This window comes from Pelodiscus sinensis, chromosome 1 (assembly GCF_052426305.1).
Source record: "Pelodiscus sinensis isolate ZL-2025 chromosome 1, ASM5242630v1, whole genome shotgun sequence".
NCBI lineage: Eukaryota > Metazoa > Chordata > Testudines > Trionychidae > Pelodiscus > Pelodiscus sinensis.
In genome coordinates, this window is record NC_143052.1 from 142,216,256 (window position 1) to 142,240,508 (window position 24,253).

Genomic DNA, 24,253 nt, shown 5'->3' on the forward strand with positions numbered 1-24,253 from the left:
TGTTTCTTGCCTGTCACCTCAATCTGTGAGCCATAATATGCCTCAACCCCTGACTCATCACACCCCCACATCTATCTGAACCCTACAGACACTTGCATTGTCTGCTAAGCTCACCCTAGGGATGTTAAATATCAGTTCATTGAATAGTCAATTAACCACACGAGTTCTAATCGGTTACTCAACTATTCTACAGCCCCCGGGCAGCACGTGCACTCAGGCCCCACTTCCAAGGAGCCCCCTGCCACTGCCAAGCAGGAGCTGGTTCGTGAGGGGAGCCAGTTTAAAACCCAGCTCCCCTTGCAGACCAGCTGCTTGTCACCCTGTGCTGCTGCATTTGATACTGAGGCAACAGCATGGAGTGGCTGCAGCCCCTGCCTGGGGGAGGGGGTCCGAGTTCCCAGACCTGGTGCGAACTGAACTGGACTGCCTGCCCATCTGGCTCCTAATACACTTTAAATGCAGAGCCACATTAGGGGTAGGTCCCAGAAGTGGCACAAGCCGGGATGCTGGCCAGCCTGCTAAAAAATTTACTGGCAAGGGGTGGGTGGAGGGGAAATGCATCTAGTCTATAGCATTTAACCTATAAGCTTTTGCTTACTGATTAATTGGTTAACCAATTATACTATTACATCACTAGCTTGCCCACATGTGGCAAAGCTGCTCTCCAACTAGTTCTTAATTTGTGCCAGGACTTACCAGTTAATATCCCTGGCACTTCTGGGCTTGGCAGTTCATAGCCCCAGCACTTCTGAGCTTGATGTGTCAATTATTAAAATAAAAAACATTGCTTGAGCCATGGCACTCATTACAAATTAAGCAGTGTCTCCAACCACTCCAAATGTGCATACTTCTGTCCCCCATTTCAACCCTACCATCCCTGTGTCTCTATCTACTATTACAGACCAAAAAATGTGTTAAAAGAAATGTGTTGACATTGTAAAATCAAGCATGCAAAAGTGAGGCAATACCAGAATTAAAGCTGCCTATCCAGAGTCATTATGAATATGCATAATTATTTAATTGATTTTTTCCCACAAGACATGTCAGGGTGGCAGCAAGACTCACAAGCGCAAGGACTGCTATGATATGGTGATCACCATTTGAGCTTGCAGGTGACACACATGGGCTGTTGTTCGGTACATAGGATGGACATTGCTCAGTTAATGTTTTGTTTTCTCCATGTTGTTCAGTATGTTGCTCAAAGGCTTATTTTTTGCACATTATTCAAACTCCAGTAGCAGTCATGCCAGTGCCAAAAGTAAAGGTAAAACAACCTCCCTACTCTTACTCGAGATTCCTCTCTTTATACACCACAGGATCAAATTAGTTCTTTTTGGCCACAGTGTCACACAGGGAGCTCATGTTCAGCTGATTATCTACCTCAAACCAAATCATTGAGCCCTGATACACTTAGGCTACGTCTAGACTGGCATGATTTTCCAGAAATGCTTTTAACGGAAAAGTTTTCCATTAAAAGCATTTTTGGAAAAGAGCGTCTAGATTGGCACGGACGCTTTTCCACAAAAGTGCTCTTGTGGAAAAACGTTCGTGGACAATCTAGATGCGCTTTTGCACAAAAAAGCCCCGATCGCCATTTTCGCGATCGGGGCTTTTTTGCGGAAAACAAATCTCAGCTGTCTACACTGGCCCTTTTGCGCAAAAGTTTTGCGCAAAAGGGACTTTTGCCCGAACGGAAGCAGCATAGAATTTCTGCAAAAAGCACTGATTTCTTACAGTAGGAAGTCAGTGCTTTTGCGGAAATTCAAGCGGCCAGTGTAGACAGCTGGCAAGTTTTTCTGGAAAAGCGGCTGATTTTCCGGAAAAAGTGGCTAGTCTAGACACAGCCTTAGGGTTTGTCTAGACAGCACCCTTGTGTCGGAATAAGCTATGCAAATTGCACTACGCAAACTGCATAGCTTATTCCGAATCTAAATCAAAAGAAATTATTTTGAAATTTAGTTTCAAAATAAGGCAATATTCTGACAAATCCCTTACCGTTCGTGGAACAAGGGTTATAGGGACACTGGAATAGTGCACCTGCTATTTTGGGAAATAGCTGATGCTTTTAAAGACACAGCATTATTATTTCAGGATACAGGCAGTCCCCGGGTTACGTACAAGATACGGACTGTAGTTTTGTTCTTAAGTTGAATCTGTATGTAAGTTGGAACTGGCGTCCAGATTCAGCCGCTGCTGAAACTGATCAGTTTCAACAGCGGCTGAATCTGGACGCCAGTTCTGACTTACATACAGATTCAACTTAAGAACCCCAGGCATCCCCAAGTCAGCTGCTGCTGAAACTGATCAGCGGCTGATTCCAGGAAGCCCGGGGCAGGGGCTTCCTGTAGTCAGCCACTGGTCAGTTTCAGCAGCGGCTGACTTGGGGACGCCTGGGGCAGAGCAGCTGGGGTGCTGCTGGGTTGGTCCAGTAGCGCCGCCGCTCCTCGGCGCTACTGGACCAACCCAGCAGCACCCAAGCTGCTCTGCCCCAGGCGTCCTGATTCAGCCGCTGCTGAATCTGACCAGCAGTGGCTGAATCAGGACGCCTGGGGCAGAACAGCTGGGGTGCTGCCCGGTTGGTCCAGTAGTGCCCAGAGCGGCGCTATGGGACCAACTGGCAGCGCCCCAGCTGCTGTACCACAGGTGTCCGGAGCAAAGCCGCGGAGCACGGGGGCAGCGGGACAGCCCAGACGCGCCGTGGCTGTCCTGCTGCCCTCGGGCTCCGTGGCTTTGCTCTGCTTTACCCCCGCCCCCGTCCCCCTGGTCTGCAGACCAGGGGGACGGGGAGCAAAGCGGCGGAACACGCGGGCAGCGTACAGCCCAGATGCGTCTGAGCTGTCCGCTGCCCGCGTGCTTCGCAGCTTTGCTCTGCTTTGCCCCCCCGTTCCCCTGGTCTGCAGACCGGGGGGGGGGGGGGGGGGGCAAAGCAGAGCCAAGCCGCGGAGCGCCCGGCCAGCTGACAGCCCAGACGCATCTGGGCTGTCAGCTGATCGCGCGCTCCGCGGCTTGGCTCTGCTTTGCCCCCCCCCCCCCCCGTCCCCCTGGTCTGCAGGGCCCCTGGCCCTGTCCGCTGCCCACGTGTTCCGCCGCTTTGCTTCCTCTCCCTGGTCTGCTGGAGACCAGGGAGAGGAACGGCCCTGTTCGTAACTGCGGCATAAGTCGGATCCGCGTAACTCGGGGACTGCCTGTACTTCCAGTATCCCAAAAGAGCAATGCAGTCTAGACGTACCCTAAGACTTTAGTCCAAAATATCCACCCCCACCAAATTCAAATTAGTAAGTGGTGCATCCACACTACCAAGCTTGTTGTTTTAAAATAACAGGCTATGGAATTTGAACTCTGTACTCCTGGTTTTCATCAGGAATAACACTAATTCCGAACTTGTAAGTTCAAAGTAATATTAATGTGGATGCTCTGGTGCCACTAATTCAAACTAATAGGCCTGGAAGAGGCCTCCCACAGCTCCCTAGAGTGCTTCCTGGGACTCTGAGTTCAAGGTACATTAACAGAGCCTGCCTCAGACTAATTTTGTTGCTTCTCTGTAGTGAGGACACGCAAGTTTGAATTTGTTAAAATTTGGAGTTCTTAAGTCAAATGTAGTAATTTCAAAATAAATGTCCTTGTGTACACATGGCCTTATACAGTCAGGCTGTGTCTAGACTACATGCCTCTGTCGGCAGAGACATGTAGATTAGACATATAGGCAAAGTCAAATGAAGCCGTGATTTAAATGATCGCAGCTTCATTTAAATTTACATGGCTGCTGCGCTGAGCCGACAAACAGCTGATCAGCTGTTTGTTCGCTCAGCGCGCTAGTCTGGATGCTCCCCTGCCGACATCAAAGCCCTTTGTCGACAGCCCCGTTATTCCTCGTGGAATGAGGTTTACCGGAGCTGCCGACAAAGGGCTTTGATGTTGTCAGGGGAGTGTCCAGACTAGCGCGCTGAGCTGACAAACAGCTGATCAGCTGTTTGTCGGCTCAGCGCGGCAGCCATGTAAATTTAAATGAAGCCACGATCATTTAAATCGCAGCTTCATTTGACTTTGCCAAAACAACAAATCTACATGGCTCCATCGACGGAGCCATGTAGTTTAGACGTACCCTCACTGCCTCCCAGAATAGAGCCCCCCAGCATATAAGTATGGCCTATATTCTTTGTCCTAGATGAATGAATTTACATTCAGACATATTAAAATGCACACTCTTTGCTTGCACCCTACTTATTAAGCCATCCAGATCAATGACCTGTTCCCTTTGTTATTTGTCATTCCCCCCAGTTTTGTGTTCTCTGCAAACTTTTATCAATGTTTTTATGTTTTCTGCCAGACCACTAATAAAAAATGTTAAATAGCACAGGTCCAAGGATTGATCCTTGTGGGACTTCACTAGAAACACACCTGTTCAATGATGATTCCCCATTTAAAATTACATTTGGAGACTTATCAGTTAGCCAGCTTTTATTCCATTTAAGATGTTCAAGATGAATTTTATATTTTTCTAATTTTTTACATTAAAATGTCATGTGGTAACAAGTCACATGCTATGCAAAATTATGATACATCAACACTATTGAATTTATCAACCAAATTTGTAATCACTTCAAAGAAAGATATCAAGTTAGTTTGACAGGATCTGTTTTTCATAAACTCATGTTGATTTACATTAATTATATCACCCTCCTTTAATTATTAAGATCCATGCCATTATCTTGCCTAAGCTCAGTGTCAGAATAAAAGTCCTAAACTCAAGTTACCCCATGTAGAAGCTATTTTATGTTTAACTAGAAGCCATTTTGTATATCAGAAACCATTTCAGCTTTTCTCTCAAGCACGTAGACCAGAGTGAACTTTCTGTCACTCCGTGAGAAGAGGCCTACAGGATGGGCTATTGGTATGTGTTAATTGGGCTGGTTGGGACAGGAGATGTATTCCCTCGTACCTGTCCGCCATCTTGTTGATAAGGCTTTGTTTTTCCAAATTTAATTGAGGATTTCTGTAATTGGATGCCCTGACGTCAGACTGTTTGGCTAAGGGTATAAAGATACTAGGATTGATTGTATTAGCAGCTTTACTGGGCCCGGCTTTGCTGGGACCACGTTTGGCTCACTTTGCTTTACTGATCAATAAAGCAAATCAGTTGTTAGCCGCCTAAACAGAGAAGAGTGTGTTTTGCTTCGACACCCATCTACCCTTTTTAAATAATGGCACAATGTTAGTTTCCTTTCAGTCTTCTGGAACTTCCCCAGTGTTTCACAACACAGTCACTACTGTGAACAGCCTCTTTGGAACCTTCTTTTAGGTAGCTGAATGTTGCTATCAAATCCTACTTAATTCTTCTTTTCTGCTGATTAAATAAGACCTGTTACCTCAGCCTTTCCTCATAAGTTATGTGCCCTTCCACCTAATCATTTCCGTTGCCCTCCATTGCACTCTCTCCAATTTGTCCAGATCCTTTCGGAAGCAGAGGGCCCAAAACTGGACACAATTCTCCTCACCAGTGCCAAATCAAGGGGAATAATCTCTTCCTTCTATCTACTGGCAATTCTCCAACAACAAGGACACAACTCATATCCAGCTTCTCATCAACAGTAATCCCCAGGTCCTTTTCTGCAGAACTGTTGCTTAGCCAGTTGGTCCCAGTAGCTTAATCAGTAGCTGTGCTGAGGATTCTTCTGGACAAAGCGTAGGACTCGGCACTTGTCCTTGCTGAACATCAGATTTCTTTTAACACAATCTTCTAATTTGTCTAGGTTACTCTGGACTATATCCCTACACTCTAGCCTACCTGCCTCTCCTCTCTCCCAGCTTAGTGTCATCCACAAAACTGCTGTGGGTACAAACCAACCCTTCATCCAGGTCATTAATAAAGATGCTAAAGAAAACTGGACCCAAAACTGACCCTTGGGGCAGACTGCTTGACACCAGCTGCCAACCAGACATTGAGTTATTGATCATTTGTCATTGAGCCTGAAGATCTAGACAGTTTCTGTCCACCTCAAAGTCCATTTATCCAATCCATACTTCCTTAACTTGCTGGCAAGAATACTATGGGAGACTATTTGAAAAGCTTTGCTAAAGTCAAGGTATATCACATCCAATGACTTCCCCATATCCACAGAGCCAGGCTGACTGATCTGTAGTTCCCCACATCCTCCTCTTTCCCTTTTTTAAAGATGGGCACTATATTTGCCTTTTTCCAATCATCTGGGACCTTCCCTATCACCACGAGTTTTCAAAGATAATGGCCAATGGCTCTGTAATCACATCAGCCAACTCCCTCAGCACTCTCAAATGCATTAGATCGGGCCCCATGGATTTGTGGATTTTCTAAATAGTTCTTAACCTGTTCTTTCTCCACTGAGGGCAGCCCACCTCCTTCCCATATTGTGTTGCCTAGTGCAACAGTCTGGGAGCTGACCTTGTCTGTAAAGACTGAGGCAAAAATTTCATTGAGTACTTCAGCTTTTTCCACAACATGTTGCCTTCTCCATTCAGGAGTGTAGGAGTCCCACACTCTCCCTGACGACCTTCTTGTTGCTAACATGCCTATAGAAACCTTTTCTGTTACTCTTCACACCCTTTGCTACAATCCAGCTCTTGTCCCCCCTGCCTTCAAATAAAATGAATTCCTATTCCATGCAGTCTGGGTGTTCCTTGGGGAGGGGCATGTCCCTGACCGAACAGGAGAAAGAGGCTCCCTAATTTCAATTCCAATTCCAATGCCAAGCCCCACCCCACTCAGGAGCAGCTGGAAGTATCAACTCTAGGGGAAGCCTTGTGAGCCCCTGCAGTTTAGGGTTGGAATGTGCTAATTACTCCATGGAGGTGGCATAAGTGCAGTCCTGTGAGGTGTAGAAGGTGAGAGGGGGCAGAGCTCAGTCACTCTGGGGATGGTACATGCACTGGCTGGTCAGTGCTGAGAGGGGATGCACTATGCTCAGAGACAATGGAATCATCAGAGATTTTAGCTGTTACACTCTGGCAAATCTATGCTGAGCATTTGTGAACTGTGATTTTTCAGAGGCTTTTAATCTGACCATATATGGTTGGATTCTCACAGGGACAGCAAAAGTCATATCCCTGACACTCTCCTGCCAAATTTTACTCTCTTCTTCAAACAGTGGGGACACTAGAGGCCTTCTGAGGAAAAAAGCCTTTTTCTTTTAACATGGTTAAAATCCAAAATCTCATTGTTGAAACAGCTGAACCAAATTCACTGCAATCTATACCAGCCCCACCCCACCCCCAAAAATCAGCCTGAGGCAGTCTCCAGCATTGGAAATTTCATCCCAAACAGTTAAGGTTTGGCAAAGTTAAAAGCAAATGAAAACAGGGTCTTATAATGGGAACTGTCGGGCAACCTTAATAACATAAAGGTCAGCCTGCTCTGTCTATAATCTCTCTCTGTATACATACATATATATATATATATATATATATACATATACACCTATCATATCAACACAATTTACCTAATGTTCCCACATCTCCCCCTCCCATATAGATCAGTGCAGTCACTACACAGATCCTAAGTGCCCCCATCCTAACCTCTCTCCCTGTCCCTCTTCTCTACCCTTCCTGACTAGTTTGTGTTCGTGTCCAACACTTTGCTACTTCACTTTACATCCCCACACTCCTCCCAGTCTTGATATTGAGGACAAGTGCCTCTGCTGTCACACTGGTTCATGTCTCTTTACCTCTCTGCTGCCTCATATGTTCCAGAGAAGGAGATAGGATCACAACTTACCTGGTGAGCTAGTACTACTGGGTGTGCCCAAACTGTCATCCAGCCACACACTCTGAACCAGGGAATCCCGCTTCTGAGGACCCTCAAGAGAGCACATCTGCTCCTGGAGAGGGGAAAGAAGCGATATTTTAGGGGAAGGCACTTTGTAAACATAGACAGACACCAATGGACCCAGAAGAAAGAAAGGGAAAGGGAAGAAGACATAGGGAGATACAACTGGATGGGGGGGACCCAAAATGTGGGGGGAAGGGACTCTCTTACAGAACTTTTGTGTTGATTTTAATGAAATAAAGGATCCCCAAAAAGTCACTGTTAGTGTGTTACTGTCCAACAGTTTGGGGTTTGGTATACTACAGCAAAACATAAACATACAAATCTTTTAATCTTTTATTAAAGAAAAGAAGGAAAAATAGTCAAAGTAAGGTATTTCTTACTTTTTCATTGTAATATTATCTCTTGTTCCCTTTCCTTTTTCCTGGAGAGAATTTTTTAGAAGGAAACCCCCCCATCTGGCAGTCTTAGATGGTATTAAAGAGGATAATAATTCTCCTTTCTGAGGAAAAGAGAAGTTAGCTGAGAGGAGCCGGAGCTGCCTCTGAAATCTGATAGAGTTTTCCAAGAAACAAAACAATATTGAAGGGAACAGAAAAGATAAGAAAATGCAGCTTCTGTTTCTGGTGCTGACTCTCACTTGCAGTGTTGCTGCTGGAGAAACATATGGTCTGATAACCCAATCTGAGGCCTGGCAAACTTGTACCAGTACTGGTCCATTTAAGCCATTGCATTTCCTGGTGGCAAGCTTACAGTAGTGATGCAAAATAAGTTAACGACAATACATTAGTATTTAACTGAATTTAAAATGTTTTTAAATTTTAGAAGGTAGAAGAAGAGAGAGGGAAAGAAAGAAAGAAATAAGGTAGGTAAGGAAAAGGGTGCTACTGGGCAGGGGAGAGGCAGTTGACATTTAGTTGGAGTTGATGGGGATGGCAGGGTCATCTGGGCCCCTCTCTCTTGGTAGAGTCTCATCAGGACATCTCTTAGGATCAAGATGACAAAGGCCCAGCAGTGTCACGGTGATTCCCAGGGCCCCATGAGACAGTGGTCATGGCAGCCATGATAGTGAAGCTTGCGTCTTCCTGTTGTCCTATATTTCATTCAGCCACCATCTGCTAACTTTCCCAAAAACGCTTCTGGAGGATCTCAAGAGGGATTCATAGGTGAAATCGCTCATTCCCTCATTAAATGTTCTATAAACACATTAGAAGCAAAAGGAAGACAGAGGATAGGGTAGACCCATCAGTCGGGGGCCAGGGGAGACACTAATGGAAAATGTGTAATGAGTAGATATGCTAAATGACTTTTTTGTTTCGGTTTTCTCCAAAAGGGTTAGTAGTGATCAGATAACTAACACAGTAAACACGAGTGAAAATTAGGTAGAATCTGAAGCTAGCCTCTGAGTCCCTAACTGCTGTTTGCCAGAAGCTGGGAGTGGGTAACAGGAGATGGATCACTCAGTGACTGCCTGTTTTGTTCATTCTCTCTGAATTCCATGTGGCATTGGCGAGGGTTAGAAGACTTGGCTAAATGGATCATTGTTCTGACTCTGTATGGCTGTTTTTATGTTCTTATGTAAAATAGGGAAAGAACAAGTTGAAAACATCTAAATTGTCTTAAGTAATTTTTAAGTCAACAGGGCCAGATGCAAATACCTCCTAGAATATTCAAGGAGCTAACTGAGGAGATCTCTGAGCCATTAGCAATTATCTTTGAAAACTGATGGAAGACTAGAGAGATTCAGAGGACTGGAAGAAGGCAAATGCAATGCTTATCTATAAAAAGAGGAATAAGGCCAATCAGGGAATTATTAACCAGTCATTTTAGCTTCAGTACTAGGAAAGACAATGGAGCAAATAATCAACCGATCAATTTGCAAACACCTAGAAAATAAGAAGGTAGTAGTAATAGTCAACATGGATTTGTCAAGAATAAGTCATTTAGACCAACTGAATAACTTTCTTTGACAGATTAACAAGCCTTGTAAATGGGAGGATGTAGTTGATCTGGTATTTCTTGACTTTAGTGAGGCTTTTTATATGGTCTCACGCGACCTTCTCATAAGCAAACTAGGGAAATACAACCTAGATGGAGCTACTATAAAGGTGAGTGTATAACTGGTTGGAAACTTATTTCCAGAAAGTAGTTATCAGTGGTTCACAATCAAGAGGCAATGGCATATTGAGTGGGATCCTGCAGGAATCAGTCCTGGATCCAGTTCAGTTCAATATCTTCATCAACAGTTTAGACAATGGCACAGAGAGTACACTTATAAGTTTGCAGACTGTTCAAAGCTGGGAGGAGCTGCAAGTACTTTGGAGAATAGGATTCAAATTCAAAATGATCTGGACAAACTGGAGAAATGGTCTGAGGTAAAGAGGATGAAATTCAACAAGGACAAATGCAAAATACTCCACTTAAGAAGAAATGTTCTATACGTACAAAATGGAAATTGACTGCCACGAAAGGAATGCTGTAAGGATCTGGGGTTCATAGTGGGTCACAAGGTAAATATGAGTGTAACAGTGTTTTGGGGAGTGGAGGGATAGCTCAGTGGTTTGAGCATTGGACTGCTAAACCCAGGGTTGTGAGTTTAATCCCTGAGGGGGCCATTTAGAGATCAGGGGTAAATCTGGCAGGGATAGTACTTGGTCCTGCTGTAAGAGCAGGGGACTGGACTTGATAACCTCTCAAGGTCCCTTCCAGCTCTATGAGATAGATATATCTTCATATATAAAAAGAGCAAACATTGTTCTGGGGTGCACTGTAAGCAAGACACACTAAATAATTCTTCCCTTCTACTCTACACTGTTAAGGCCTCCGCTAGAGTATTATGTTCAGTTCTGGTGCCACATGTCAGGAAAGATATAGACAAACTGGAGAAGGTCCAGAGGAGACCAAAAAAATGATTAAAGATTTAGAAAATATGACCTACGAGGCAAAACGGGGAAAAAATTGGGGTTTTTTTAAGCCAGAAGAAGGCTGAGGAGAGAGAACATTTTCAAGTACATAAAAGTTTGTTACAAGGAGAAGGGTGAAAAAAATGTTCTTAATCTCTGAGGATAGAACAAGAAGCAATTGGTTTAAATTGTAGTAGCTTAAATGTCAGTTTAAGATGGACAAGAAAAACTTCTGTTCAGGTGGTTAAGCACAGAAATAAATTGTCTGGGGAAGTTGTGGAAACTCCATCGCTAGTGTTCTTTCAGAATATATTAGGCAAACATCTGTCAGGAATATTGTAGTTATTACTCAGTCCTGGGACTGAGCACAGGGAACTGGACAAGATGACTACTGAGATCCCTTCCAGTCCTACACTTCTATCTTGGCCTAATTTCTGATACACCAATTTGGTTCATTGATTTCCAGTCCCACACTTGGTTTTCCAGGCATGAACTTAACATAATCCTTGAATTATCTTACTAGGTTTTTTCGGTCAGACTAATTCAGTCTCTTTATCTTCCTTATCCACTTTTTCCTATAAGCATTCGTGTTATGGTTTATTGTAATTAGGGCTGTCAATTGTCCTGCGTTAACACCTGCGATTAACGCAGGACAGGATTAATGCATTAATTGTTTTAATGCATTAGTTGCAGGCAGTAATGCTGCGCTACCCCTTTGAAGTGTCACTCTGGGACACAGATGGGGTTTGGAGCAAGCAAGACAATGGAGGACCCAGAATGTAAGGGGAAGAGAATCTCTATTATTTTAGGGCTCATAAATTCTACACTCACCGTCTCATTTTCCTCTTCTTCAGACGTTTCATTTTCCCTCACTCCACTACAGCAGCTGCTCACATTGGACGAGGAGCGTGAGAGTGGCTGCATCACACAATATCCTGAAGTTTGATTGGAGAGGGTTCTGAAATCCAAGCCCAAAGTTATCACTATCATTGTGACCCACAGATCTCATTTTGCATCATCCACTCACAATCCTTCCTGTGCTTTGCAGATATTAACAAAGCCTTTTAAGACCCTGTGAGGCTGTAATCATCAATAATGGTGGGAAGATCATTCCGAGAGGGGAAGTCATTCATCCATGATCAGTGTCAGTACTAGAAATAGAACCTGGGAGAACTGGCTCCTGTAACCCTCACTCTAATGAGGCCAGATATTTTTGCATTCAAGGTACCTTTGTGAGGAGACAAAAAGCAAGACACCCGCCCTGCTGAAGACTTTCCCACAGACACCAGAGTTTCTCCTGAACAGAAAAAACACTTTCAACTCACTTGCTCTTCCTATTTGGGAACTCTGGGGAGCTGGGACTAGAGGAGCCATCAGACTTCAGATCAAAAAAAGGTCCTGGACTTTCCAGGACCTTCTGGACTCTGTCAGCAACATCCCTACTGGGTGAAAGAAAAATCAGCTACATGAGACATGAGTTACTTCTGTGTTACCTAATACTTCCTACAAGGGGACATACAGAGAGGGACTTTTTTGGGACACCGGGGTATAGGGTACAGGCTGGGGGCAGTTCAGAACAGGGCAATCTTCTTAAATGGCCTACAAAGGCAGAACACATCAGGACTTGGCCTTTTTATGCTTCATTATAAAAATAAAAACCCTTTCAGGCCTTGAATTTTTAAAATTTCTTCTCAATGTACTCCTCCCATCCACACCCCACTAGAAATTCAAGCTTTATCTAACTTGGAAGACTCTACAGTTGATTTTTTATAGAACTGTGTATTCAATTATATTTATTGTGTTGAACATACCAAGGAGGTGACACCTGACTACCTGAGAGCAGCAGTGTTTTTTCTTTCAGACTGTTTCTAACTTGTATTTTTGCTGACACCTTTTAACTAATACACTTGTGAGGAAATCTCCCTGAGTGCATTAGTCTGTGATGCTGTCCCTTCAATTGGGAGCTGAGAAAACTCCCAGTCTTCATCTCAAGTCATCCGAAGAGTCAACCAGCACATGCAGGGAAGAGCACACTTAGCTTTCCTAATACATCTAAGGTGAAAACAAGCACAAGAAAATTTAAAGAAACTCAACACCTTTTTTCTGTATTATAAAGAAGCAAATAAGGGCACAGGGCCATTTTCTACCTTTGCAAGAAACCTTTAAACATCCTTGAAGAGGCTAGAGAGGTGAATAAAATATAAAAGTTTGGGCTGAGGAATGTATTTATACAAGATACAAAATGGTTGTTTAAGGTATGCCTCACAACATGCAATTTTTAAAATTTTTTAGATACATTATTAATGGAAATTTGCCTCTATTTAATTTATTGTTCTAAAATACATAATTTTAAATAAAAACAAGTCAGTGTCTCTCTTAAGAAAGAGCAAAAAAAAAAAAAGAGACATAGGGAGAAGACTTCACAGGCACAGATTTTACCCATGGTGATGGTCACGGCTGTCTGCATGCTGGGAGAGGGTGATTCTCTTCTCCTCTACACTGAGCCCTTTGACAGATTCCTGGATTTTGTGAACAATTGGGAAGGTTTCATGGGGAGTATAAAGAAGTTCAAAGGACCGGGCTTTGGATCTGGCACACACGAAACCCCTGATGCACTGCGCCCTTTAAGGGCATGTTAAGAGCCTAACAAAATAACCTCTATGGCTCAGCATGCAATTTTCAAATGCTCAGAACTCAGCTACATCAAGTCCTAAAAGAAGGCAGTGCTCTGCTTCAGTGAAGGCTATTTCTGTGATTGCTTGCAACTCTCAAACCTCAGCCATTTTAGAAAAGTCACAATTATTTATTTTACAAGTAACAAGATGTAGTTTCTATTTTACAAACAATAGACAGATGTATTTTTTCACACAGCAGAACTGTTTTCATCACTGGAAGTGGGAGGTGAGGGGGAGAAGAGGGACAGGAATCCTGGATCATCTGGTCTGTTTGATGAAGGTCCTTACTCTACACTCCCATCCCCCTTTCCCTGGTTCTGCATCCCTTTCTGTTTCCCTTATCTGCCTCTTCCCTACTTTTTTTCACTTCCTACCTCCAACTCTGTTCCCTGGATCCCTGGCTCCTTCCTTCTCTTCTCTCTTCCCCTAACTCCAGCACCCTTCATCCCACCCTACTCATTCCCTCACCTCTTACCTCTTCTCTTCCTGGATGTTTTCAATGCCAATGGCACTACTGCGACGTCCATGGAAGCGGCTGCCTCGGGTACGTGATGGGCTTCTCCCAGGCAGGGCAAAGGACTAGAGAAAAGGAGAGCAAGGAGGTGAAAGGAAGGAAGGAGGGGAGTGTGAAAGACAAAGCAGTGGAGAACTGGAGGAGAGGAAGAGGAAGTGTGCAGCCTGGGTCCCAGACTCTCTCTTTGCTTCATCTCTGATGTTTAAGAGTGCTGTCCAGATCCCCCAAGGGACCAGAATGTGAGGGAAGAATTCCTACAACCTGCCAGTGAGAAAGAGAGGGAAGGAAGTGGAGGTTCAACACAGATGCTAAGAGAAACAGAGAGAAAGAAAGACAGGCAGATGGAGACAGCGAGAGAAGCAGAGAGAGAGAGAGAGACAGACAGACAGACGCTCAGGCAGAGTTACTTCATAAAGAGAGATGCAGAAAGACTTAGAAAGAGAAGGAAAAACTCAGATTCAAAGGACAGACAGAGACACACAGATCCAGTGAGAGAGAGGAAGAGGGCCCAGCAGGCATAAAGGTTCTGTAAAGCTACATCTAGTTTTGGCATTACACGAGTCCTGCTAGAGGCTCGCGTGCAGCCCTTAGGCAGCCAATTCCGAGTTAGCTAAGGGAAGCATATTTTCAGAACCAGAAAATAGAACACTTTTGTGGAAACATTTTCTAGGGCCATGAAATACTCATAAAGAAGGCATAAGTGAAGATTTTCTTATACAAATAGGTGTTAACTTTTGTCAGTGTCATGGGCACATTTCTCACAATGGAGCATTCTTCCTGGAATGTAGTGCTCTGAACGAGTTTCTCATGTGACACCAACCAAGTATTTTTAACATTCATATCAAGTACAAAACCAGTCTGGGCAGTGTCTGCACTCATCTAACTTTTCTGTCACTCCGGCACTGTTCTTCTCACTGAGCACTTGTCCTGCTGGAGTGTAGTTTCCAGCAAGCAAATTCTAGCAATATAACTGGAATAAACATTTTGTAGTTATTAAAAATGAATATTTGATTGATTATATGCAACACTGGAATATTTCCAGTGTACTGAAGTTGTCAGTTCTCATCATATAACAAAACTGGACTGCCTTGGTAAAATCAAGGTGTACAGTCTTTTTCAAGTTAGGGCAGCATGCAAACCCACAGCTAGTCCAGGGTAAGGGAGGCACAAGGGTGATGTCAAGCCATCTCTGCCCTTCCTTTCAAGCCCTGCACCAAGCTTAGATCCAGTGTGTAGGTAATAGGACTCAGAGACATAAAGGCAAAACAGGAACACAGACTCAGCACAAAGCAACACCCAGTCTGACACAGAGACAGATACAGAGCAATACAACAGAAAAGATTCACATAGGGATGAACTAATAGAGATACAGGGACAAAATGTGTGGGTGGATCATGGAGGATGAAAGATAGGCAGGGTCCCTCCCAAAGGCACTCCCTCCTGGTACCTTACCGCAGCAATAGCCTTGGTGCCCTCGGCGACACTCTGGTTAAGGGCAAGGCCGGCAGTAGCCGGGCGGCTGGGCGGGGTTGCCGGCTGCTGTTGTTTCTTCATGGCTATCCCCATGGTATCCAGGCTCTGGCTGCGGCCTCGGATCACCCGCTGGACAGAAGGGAGACAGGGAGACAGACAAAGAGACACAGACACACACACAGACACACATAAGGACAATGTGAAGAGCACCACAGAAGGAAGTAGAAGTGGGGGGACAGACACCAGTACCAGAGATATCCTCCCTCCCCATTACAGCACAGCAACCCAAAAACTAATCATAGAAAAGGCCTATTTGTTCCTATGCCAAAGGATGACAACAAATTGGAGTGAGTCCCGTGGAGGGCAATGAAAATGATGAGGGGGCTGGAATGCATGATTTAAAAGGAGAGGCTTAGGTAACTGGGTCTGTTTAGTCTGCAGAAGAGAAGAGTGAGGGGGGATTTGATAGCAGCCTTCAGCTACCTGAAGGGAGGTTCCAAAGAGGATGGAGAGAGGCTGTTCACAGCAGTGACAGATGGCAGAATGAGGAGCAATGGTCTCAAGTTACAGTGGGGGAGGTCTAGGTTGGATATTAGGAAAAACTATTTCTCTAGGATGGTGTTGAAGCACTGGGATGGGTTCCCTAGGGAGGAGGTGGAATTTCCTTTCTCAGAGGTTTTTAAATCCTGGCTTGACAAAACCCTGGCTGGGATGATTTAGCTGAGGCTAGTCTTGCTTTAAGCAGGGGATTGGACTAGATGACCTCCTGAGGTCTCTTCCCAGCCTCATCTTCTATGATCTTGTTTATGTGTCCAAGGGTCAGTGAAGGATTGTTCTCTCTGCTTTCAGTCTCCCCCCTCCTCCTGCAGATGGATAAAGAGTTTTCCCACCAACACTACACATTTCCCAAAAAGCCAACCTTACCTCACATACCCAATGCAAGAGAAGGGACCAAATCCCCATGTAAGGCTTGAGGTCTCAGTCCCAGACAGGCAATGGTCATGGGAGAGAAACTGCCCCACCAAAACCAGGATACTGTGAAAAAAGCCTTTCCAAGATGGCCTCCCTCTTCCCCAGCCCTTTAGAAAAGGTTAAGGTTCAAGACAGTGATGTGCAGCAGCTGCCAGAGGCCCAAAGTAGATTTTGGGGTATATACTGAAAGGTGCTGGACAGACTCTGAAACTTTCTATTTTAAACACAGAACAGATGCTGTAAGGGCAGTGACATAGTAAGCTACTCACTCCCCCCTCCCTCCTGCCAATGGAGCTCAACCCTGACCTGCACCAACCACCTCTACAGATGAGTGGGGAATTGGCCCAGGATATCCCCAGCAACTCCGGTGAGGGCTGCCAACCAGAGGACTGACAGTGCCGTGAGGTGCTGGTACCTGTGACATGGCTGTCTGTCCCACTAGGCAGGTACCACACATAGTGCAAGAAAAAAAGGAAGAGAACAGCAGGCCATACAATGAGAATCAGCACACTCATTCTCTCCATTTTGAGTAGGCCTGTAGGCCAGTGATGCTCAGACTGAGGCTCAGGAGCTTCAATGTGTCTCCCGCAGCTCTTTGCAGTGCATGGTATTAAAATACTGGGATTTAATTATTAATCAAGCTATGTTATTAACCAATCACAACGCTTTTATTATGTTATTAATCAATGGTAGAATATTCGGGGGAGTGACTATAGATACTCAGTAAATAAAACAATGAAGTCGCACTATTGTGGCTCTTTTGGGTAATGCTGATTGCTAATTTGGCTTCTGAACTATGGAGGTCTGAGTATCATGGGAATATGCATTCCCTCCATCACACCTCCCTGACCCTGTGCTCCTGGAGACTGGACATGGACATCACCACATCATGCAAAATTGGGCGCTTGCTTTTAGAGGGGAAAAAAGATGTACCTCAATATCCCAAAGTGTCTGTCTACTACAGAAACCATCATTTTAGAAACAGTTATCAGATGGGGCCCTTCTAGCTGCTGCAGCTGTCCTGGAGCCAGGCTGGAGCAGATGTGCTGCTGAGGGGTCAGACAGCTCTGCTCCTCTGACCCATTCATACTGCATGCTCCTGATCTCTTTTCTATACATCAGGGCTACGTCTACACTGGCCCCTTTTCCGAAAGGGGCATGCTAATTTTACAGGTCGTAATAGGGAAATCCGCGGGGGATTTAAATATCCCCCGTGGCATTTAAATAAAAATGTCTGCCGCTTTTTTCCGGCTTTTAGAAAAGCCGGAAAAGAACGTCTACACTGGCCCCGATCCTCCGGAAAAAGCGCCCTTTTCCGGAGGATCTCTTATTCCTACTTCAAAGGATCTCTTATTCCTACTTCAAAGTAGGAATAAGAGATCCTCCGGAAAAGGGCTTTTTTCCGGAGGATCGGGGCCAGTGAAGACGTTCTTTTCCGGCTTTTCTAAAAGCCGGAAAAAAGCGGTGGACATTTTTATTTAAATGCCGCGGGGGATATTTAAATCCCCCGCGGATTTCCCTATTACAACCTGTGAAATTAGCATGCCCCTTTCGGAAAAGGGGCCAGTGTAGACGAGCCCCAGGAGACTGGCTCCTCCCTCCTCCGAAATGCCAGCCAGGGCCAGCAGGCGTAGCTCTTCATTTTATTCCACCCAGAGTCCTCCTATTAGGAACAGCACGGGGGATGCTGTACTGTGCCAAGCTGCATCTCCCTTGAGTGGAGAAGGAGAAGCTGCATTTTTCATTGTGAAGTATATAAAAGCACAATGCAAAATATGGCCATTGAGAAGGAGCCACTTTTTGCCCTCCTCCCTCCTACCCCAAACACAAGTGCCCAACAGGGCTGATGCACCCTGAACTGGCACTGAGGTGGGAGGCAGCAGCTCTGCAAAAAGGGTCAGTTTAAGAGTCTGCAGCAGGCCTTGATCTCTCACCTTGAAATTTTCAAAGAAGCCACCACCCCCATTCTCCATCTTGTCATCGTCCCCAGAGGCCAGGCCCATCATGCTACGGCTACGAAGCTGCAGCTCCTCAAAAAGGCTCTCCAGGAGGGCACTGCGGGTTCGCTCCTGCACCAGAGCAAAGAGTGGGAGAGAAGGGACAGAACACAACAACAGCAAAAAGGAAGGACAGAGCACTAAGAGAGAGGAAGAGAAAGTGGAGACTCCTATGTTGCAGATATAACTGATACTTCCCTCAACTGTTTCTCTCTCTATATATACACATAGCAAAACATACAAGAAGCACCACATGGCTGAGATAACATTTAATTTTATTTAATTTTATTTTTAAGGGACGTGAATTTCCTAAGGAAATTCTTCATCTTTAATTGCACAGCATTAACATCGGTTTTTGCATTTACTAAATATTACTGCGAACACTCACATACACAGACTCACCTCTAGTTTGGCAAACTTTTCAGCCCGGTAGGAGCTGTACTCAGCATTGATTAGCTTAGCCAAGAGGAATTCACGAAATACTGGACCCTGTGGGAAAAGAAGAAGTCTAGATTGGAATGGATATCATAAGGAAAGGCTCTGGATATACATTTCCTTACTCCCCCAGGGTTAGCCAGCCCCATCCATTCCCAACCATATTGGAAACAGCAACTGAGAAGTGAAGGGGTATATAGACCATATTCCTGATCCCTGCATCACTTGCCTCAAAGACACAAACCTTTTTAAATATGGCTGGATTTGGTAAAGGGGGTCCAAAGAAGGGCACGTCATCTCGAGCTGTTACTGAAACCTGAAACAATGCAGAAGAAACCTCTTCAACAGTATAATAAAAGCCAAAATCACATCATCTCGTACTGATGAGCTTATATAAGAGTGGAAACAGAAGGCATGGAACCTGAAAACATCAAGTGAGTGAATCAGTCCCATAATACAAAACTACGGGGCACCCAATTTAATTAAGGGTAAATATATTTCAAACAAACCAAAAAGGCAATACTTCTCCACAGCATGTAGTCTGTAAAGCAGTCTGCAGACAGTACTAGGTCAGCTAAATCCCAAGTGTATATCTAAATAATATATTATTATGCCACAAAAGAACCTCAGTTTTATGAACACCTGTCTTCTGAACAACCACTTATCCAAACCATTTTCCCTCACAGCGGGGGAATAGTATTATTTAACAAAAATGATGTTGATGAAGCACAAGTCAATTTCCTTTCACATTCACTGTGCTAAATGTCATTTTAGTGTGGTTTGAAGGACAAAAAGAAAGTGATGCAGTGCACCACACTGCAATATAAGCACTATAAATGCTGCAATACCGAGATGTTCAGTTCCCTATTCGTTACTAACATAAGAGTTCTACTGTAATATATATACCCAGTTTGTAACATTTCTTACATACACATACACACATATATGAACTTCTTTACCATAGCTAAGTACCTTATTATCATTAATGCCTCCCTGAAATATTACTCTTATTCTCATTATACAGATGGAGAACTGAAGGAGATACATTCAGTAGTGACTCAGCCAAGATCTCAAAGGAAATCTGTGGCAAAGCAGGAATTACACACAGACATAGCAGCGTGTCTGTCTCCTTAAGGACTCTGGATTAGTGTCAGTCAACACCTATTCTTTTGCATGTCCCTTAACTCCTGGGACTCTTTAGAGTGAAGACCTACAGAAGGCAAACTTTGGTGTTGGGAAAAAGGATCCTGGGGAAAATCCAGGCTATTGTTTCTCTCTCTCTATATATAAAGAGTTTTTCCTGTCAGGTGACAGAATGACATCATCACGTGCTCTGGCCACAAAAGCAGCCAAAGAGAGGGGGGTTGGTGAGTGTAGTGAGCAGGGCACAGACTCTTAGTTTCTCTAAAAATCAGGGACTAGCACCTCTCTCTCCCAGCTAATCAGGACACTCTGTGGGAAGAAGATTGTATGGGCGTATTTAGACTACGCTAGACTTTCAAAAGAGGATATGCAAATTCTGCAGGAATTTGCATATCTTCTTTCAAGCTCACTTTCGAAATTGAAAGTAATTAAGATGCGGTTTTGTCAGCAAACCCTCCTTTTTGTCAACAAGCCGCGTAAACTTCATTTTTTAAGGAAAAGTGGCTTTTCGAAAAATGAGAGGGTTCACCGACAAAACTGCATCTTAATTACTTTCACTTTTGAAAGTGCAGCTTTTGAAAGTGAGCTCGAAAGAAGATATGCAAATTCCCATGGAATATGCATATCCTCTTTCAAAAGTCTAGTGTAGTCTAGATACGCCCTATATTCTGACTCTCCCCTGGAACAAGGGAAAAACCAGGAGGGGGAGGTCTGATTGCTGAATTCTGTAAGCCTGAGGGTAAAACGACAGACTGGAGAGAAAAGCCAATGGGAGGAGAAGCTGGCTAAAGCTCTATATCTGGTTTAAAGGAGAGATTTGGACTCTGATGACTTTATTTTGATGGGAACAGTTTATGAAAATAAACCAGGATATTTCTGGAAGAGAAAAGCCTGTGTGGAGCTTTAAGGAATCCAAGAGGAGAAAGATCCCATCCTCCTGAGCCATGCTTGGCCAGAAAGGAGTGCTACAGGCGAGGCACACCCTTCAGTGCCTGATCTCCCTTGTCCTAGCCTAGGTGTGTGTGTGTGTGTTTGTCTTTATAAAGCAGATGCTAACTGCTTCTCTACTGCATTCTCAAGAAAAGCAGCGTATTGTCTTTTCCCCTGAAAAAGATCCCGTGTGCTTCTTATAAGCATAACACATGCCCATTCCCCCCCTTTGCCAATGCCCTACCCCTGCTCACTCCATCCCCCCTCCCTGTGTCACTGCCTCTCACATATTCGCTTATTTTTACCAGGCCTACTCATAGGGCTGTGGTGCGGGAGGGGGGAAGGGCTCTGGCTTTGGGTATGGGTTCTGAGGTGAGGCTGGAGATGAGAGGTTTGAGGTGCAGAGGGAGCTCCGGGCTGAGATCGAGGAGTTCGCCAGGTGAGAGGGGGATAGGAAGCTGCGGCATGGGGGGCCCAGGGATACAGGCTCTGGGCAGTGCTTACCTCAAGCAGCTCCCAGAAGCAGTGGCACATCCCTGGTCTGGCTCCCGCTCCTAGACAGAGGTCTGGACAGGTAGCTCTTTTTTCAGACACTGCCCCCTCTACTCCTATTGGCCATGGTTCCTGGACAATGGGGCATTGCTTGGAGCAGGGGCAGTGTGTGGAGCTCCCTGGCTGTCCCTACACATAGGAGCCAGAGGGAGGTCATGATGGCTGCTTCCCGGGAGCATATGGCAAAGCAGCTAGCAAGGAGCCTGCCAGCCTCACTGCACAGTGCGGCCAACTGAACAGTTAACAGCTTGGTCAGCAGTGCTGACTGCAGCCGCCAGGATCCTTTTTCAACAGAGCGTTCCGGTCAAAAACCAGATACTTGGTCACCTACCACATGGACCTGCCTGGAGCCCTCTCTCCCACATCCCCATGTGGCCCTGTTGCCTCCCAGCCAGCTTGTGTGGCTTGCTCCGCATCTGAACCTGGCTCCAAGAAGGCTACTGTAACTTTCCTTGAGGAAAAATGCATCCACCACCTGCCTGCTAGGTGTTTGCCGCTGCCCACCAGACCAGTCGGCTTCACCCATCAAAGGCTGTTCTGGCACCATAGCAGCCTCTGATGAGTGAAAGGCAAAAATTCAGCACATTTTCTGCAGAAAAAAAAATTCTGTCTCCCTCTGACAAGAATTCTCTGCATGCTACAAACATCACCTAAGGGGAGAGGACACGTCATGAGATGAGCAGGGTGTGGGGCACCTCATGAGGAGTCTCCCTCCCTCCCAAGAATTCCTGAACAATGTGGCCCATGGCAGGAGGGTAACAAAATAGCCCAAAATACAACTCACAACTGCTAAAAGAAACCCAGCTAGAACTGGGCTAGAACATCGCATAAAGGGCAAACTCAGAATGCTAGGGCATATGCCCACTGTGCCTCATTGGAAATCTGGCCCTGTCCAGCTCCTCAGCCAGGGAATCTGATGTGGGTTTATGATTGTGTGCATGCTCATAGTGGCGACTGTTACTTACAAAGCAGGTAGAATGATGTTTAGGTAAATCCCTGCCTCCTCAAAGGCTGGAAGAATCTGCACTCCAGGCAAGAGGCAGAAGTTTGGAACTAACCACCAGAAAGGGGAACCCCAACCAAACAGAGGCCCACTGGATGTGTTTACCTTATAGAGGGTCTCCCCCATGGCACCATGAGCGAGCTGCACCACCACATAGGCATGTAGGAAATTAGATGCTATCATGTCAGGGACAAAGGGAGTGTTTTCATCCTGGAAGACAATGGCCACAATGTCGTTCCCAATGTGACGCTTCCGCTGCAGCTAGAAAGAGCAAGTGAGATGAAAGAAACCAGTAAGAGGGGAGAATCCTTCCCCAGCCACCAATCCATCCAGCACTCTCAATCCATACCCCCAGCTAACACCTGAACATCATACGCCCCTGGCTGGAAACCCAATCCTACCCTAACCCACCCCCACCCCTTACCACGGCCTGCCCCAACACCCACTTAGTCCCCAGCCCCATCCACCAGTTCTCGCTCCCATCCTCCGAAATCATTTGCTGCCTCCCTTTATGGTACCTGCTGGGCATCTCCCTCTGTGAATGGCAGCTTCGTAGACACATGGAACATGATCTCCTTGCCCCGGAAATTGGTATAGACCGATTCAGTGCCAGTTTGACCCCTGGTGACATCCAAGCCTCCTCGGAACCTGGCATTGGTCCCATGTGGTAGGGGGAAGGAAGCAGACACCAGTAATGCTAGCTTGTATGTCAAAAGGTTGAAGAGGCTGAAGGGCACCCCCCTCAAATCAATGCATTCCCAGGGCTGTGCTGACTGATCATGCCCATGCTCACCCATGGATCACGCTCCCCTACTCACCCCCGGAAATCCTGCAGCTGGATCCTGTCTCCAAGGAAATCCAGGAACTCTAGGAAGCCCAGACTCTCCTCAGTGTTACTGAAGACTTCTTCCTCTGTGGTCTGGAAGAGGAGAGGAGAGATGATAAGTAGAGAGAATTATTCACCATACACTCCCACCTCTCTGGGGGTTTGGACAAGAGGGAAAGAGAAAAACTGATCTTGGGAAGGCTCACTTCCCTTCTCACACACAGAGTCTACATCCTTCAACCACAGTGGTATCCAGAGATCTATCCCCCCGTATATCATGGAAAACTATCTCCTTTTCTTTGAAATAAAACAGGGCCTGTCATCCAAGCACTGAGAATATGGAGAATGTGGCTGATGTCAGTCGGGGGTCAATGCAGGAGGGAGAGAAGTCCCTAGGTCTCAGAAGGCAGGAGATGGAAATGCTTCCTTGGATCTGAAAGGAAGAAGATCATGGTGCATTCACAGCACCAAGGTGATCCCCAGAACCAATGTGAAAGAGAAGGCCAATGCCTGGAGGAGGCAGAGTCTCTCAGGTGGGGTGCAGTGATGTTGCAGCAAGGAGAGTAGACATTAGGAAAGAAAATGATCGATGGGGCTAGCGTGTGGCACCGCTAGGAGCTGTTCTTACTAGGTTGGGACTGTGGGGGTATGTCTACACTACCCCCCTAGTTCGAACTAGGGGGGTAATGTATGCATACCGAACTTGCTAATGAAGCCCGGGATTTGAATTTCCCGGGCTTCATTAGCATAAAGCCGGCGCCGCCATTTTTAAAAGCCGGCTAGTGCGAACCCCGTGCCACGCGGCACGGACTAGATAGTTTGGATTAGGCTTCCTAATCCGAACTATCTGTATGTGTAGCTGCGCGGCACGGGGTTCGCACTAGCTGGCTTTTAAAAATGGCGGCGCCGGCTTTATGCTAATGAAGCCCGGGAAATTCAAATCCCGGGCTTCATTAGCAAGTTCGGTATGCATACATTACCCTCCTAGTTCGAACTAGGGGGGTAGTGTAGACATACCCAGTCTTATCAACA

General features: G+C 45.5%; 1 protein-coding gene across 7 annotated transcripts in view; it reads right to left on the reverse strand.

Moving 5' to 3' along the window:
• LOC102455908 (rap1 GTPase-activating protein 1) overlaps window positions 1–24,253 on the reverse strand; it is a 78,164-nt gene that overhangs the window by 3,247 nt on the left and 50,664 nt on the right. For 2 of the 7 annotated variants that reach the window (XM_075903319.1, XM_075903301.1), the window contains 11 exons: window positions 23,214–23,314; window positions 22,914–23,043; window positions 22,501–22,656; window positions 19,012–19,083; window positions 18,735–18,821; window positions 18,270–18,404; window positions 15,343–15,492; window positions 13,852–13,955; window positions 12,027–12,143; window positions 11,533–11,659; window positions 7,748–7,850 (listed from right to left, as the gene is read on the reverse strand). In XM_075903319.1, the coding sequence (XP_075759434.1) occupies window positions 7,748–7,850; window positions 11,533–11,659; window positions 12,027–12,143; window positions 13,852–13,955; window positions 15,343–15,492; window positions 18,270–18,404; window positions 18,735–18,821; window positions 19,012–19,083; window positions 22,501–22,656; window positions 22,914–23,043; window positions 23,214–23,314 (1,282 nt within the window). The remainder of the gene's footprint in view (window positions 1–7,747; window positions 7,851–11,532; window positions 11,660–12,026; window positions 12,144–13,851; window positions 13,956–15,342; window positions 15,493–18,269; window positions 18,405–18,734; window positions 18,822–19,011; window positions 19,084–22,500; window positions 22,657–22,913; window positions 23,044–23,213; window positions 23,315–24,253) is intronic. The other 5 variants (XM_089771800.1, XM_075903311.1, XM_075903326.1 and 2 more) reach the window with 5 other exon arrangements.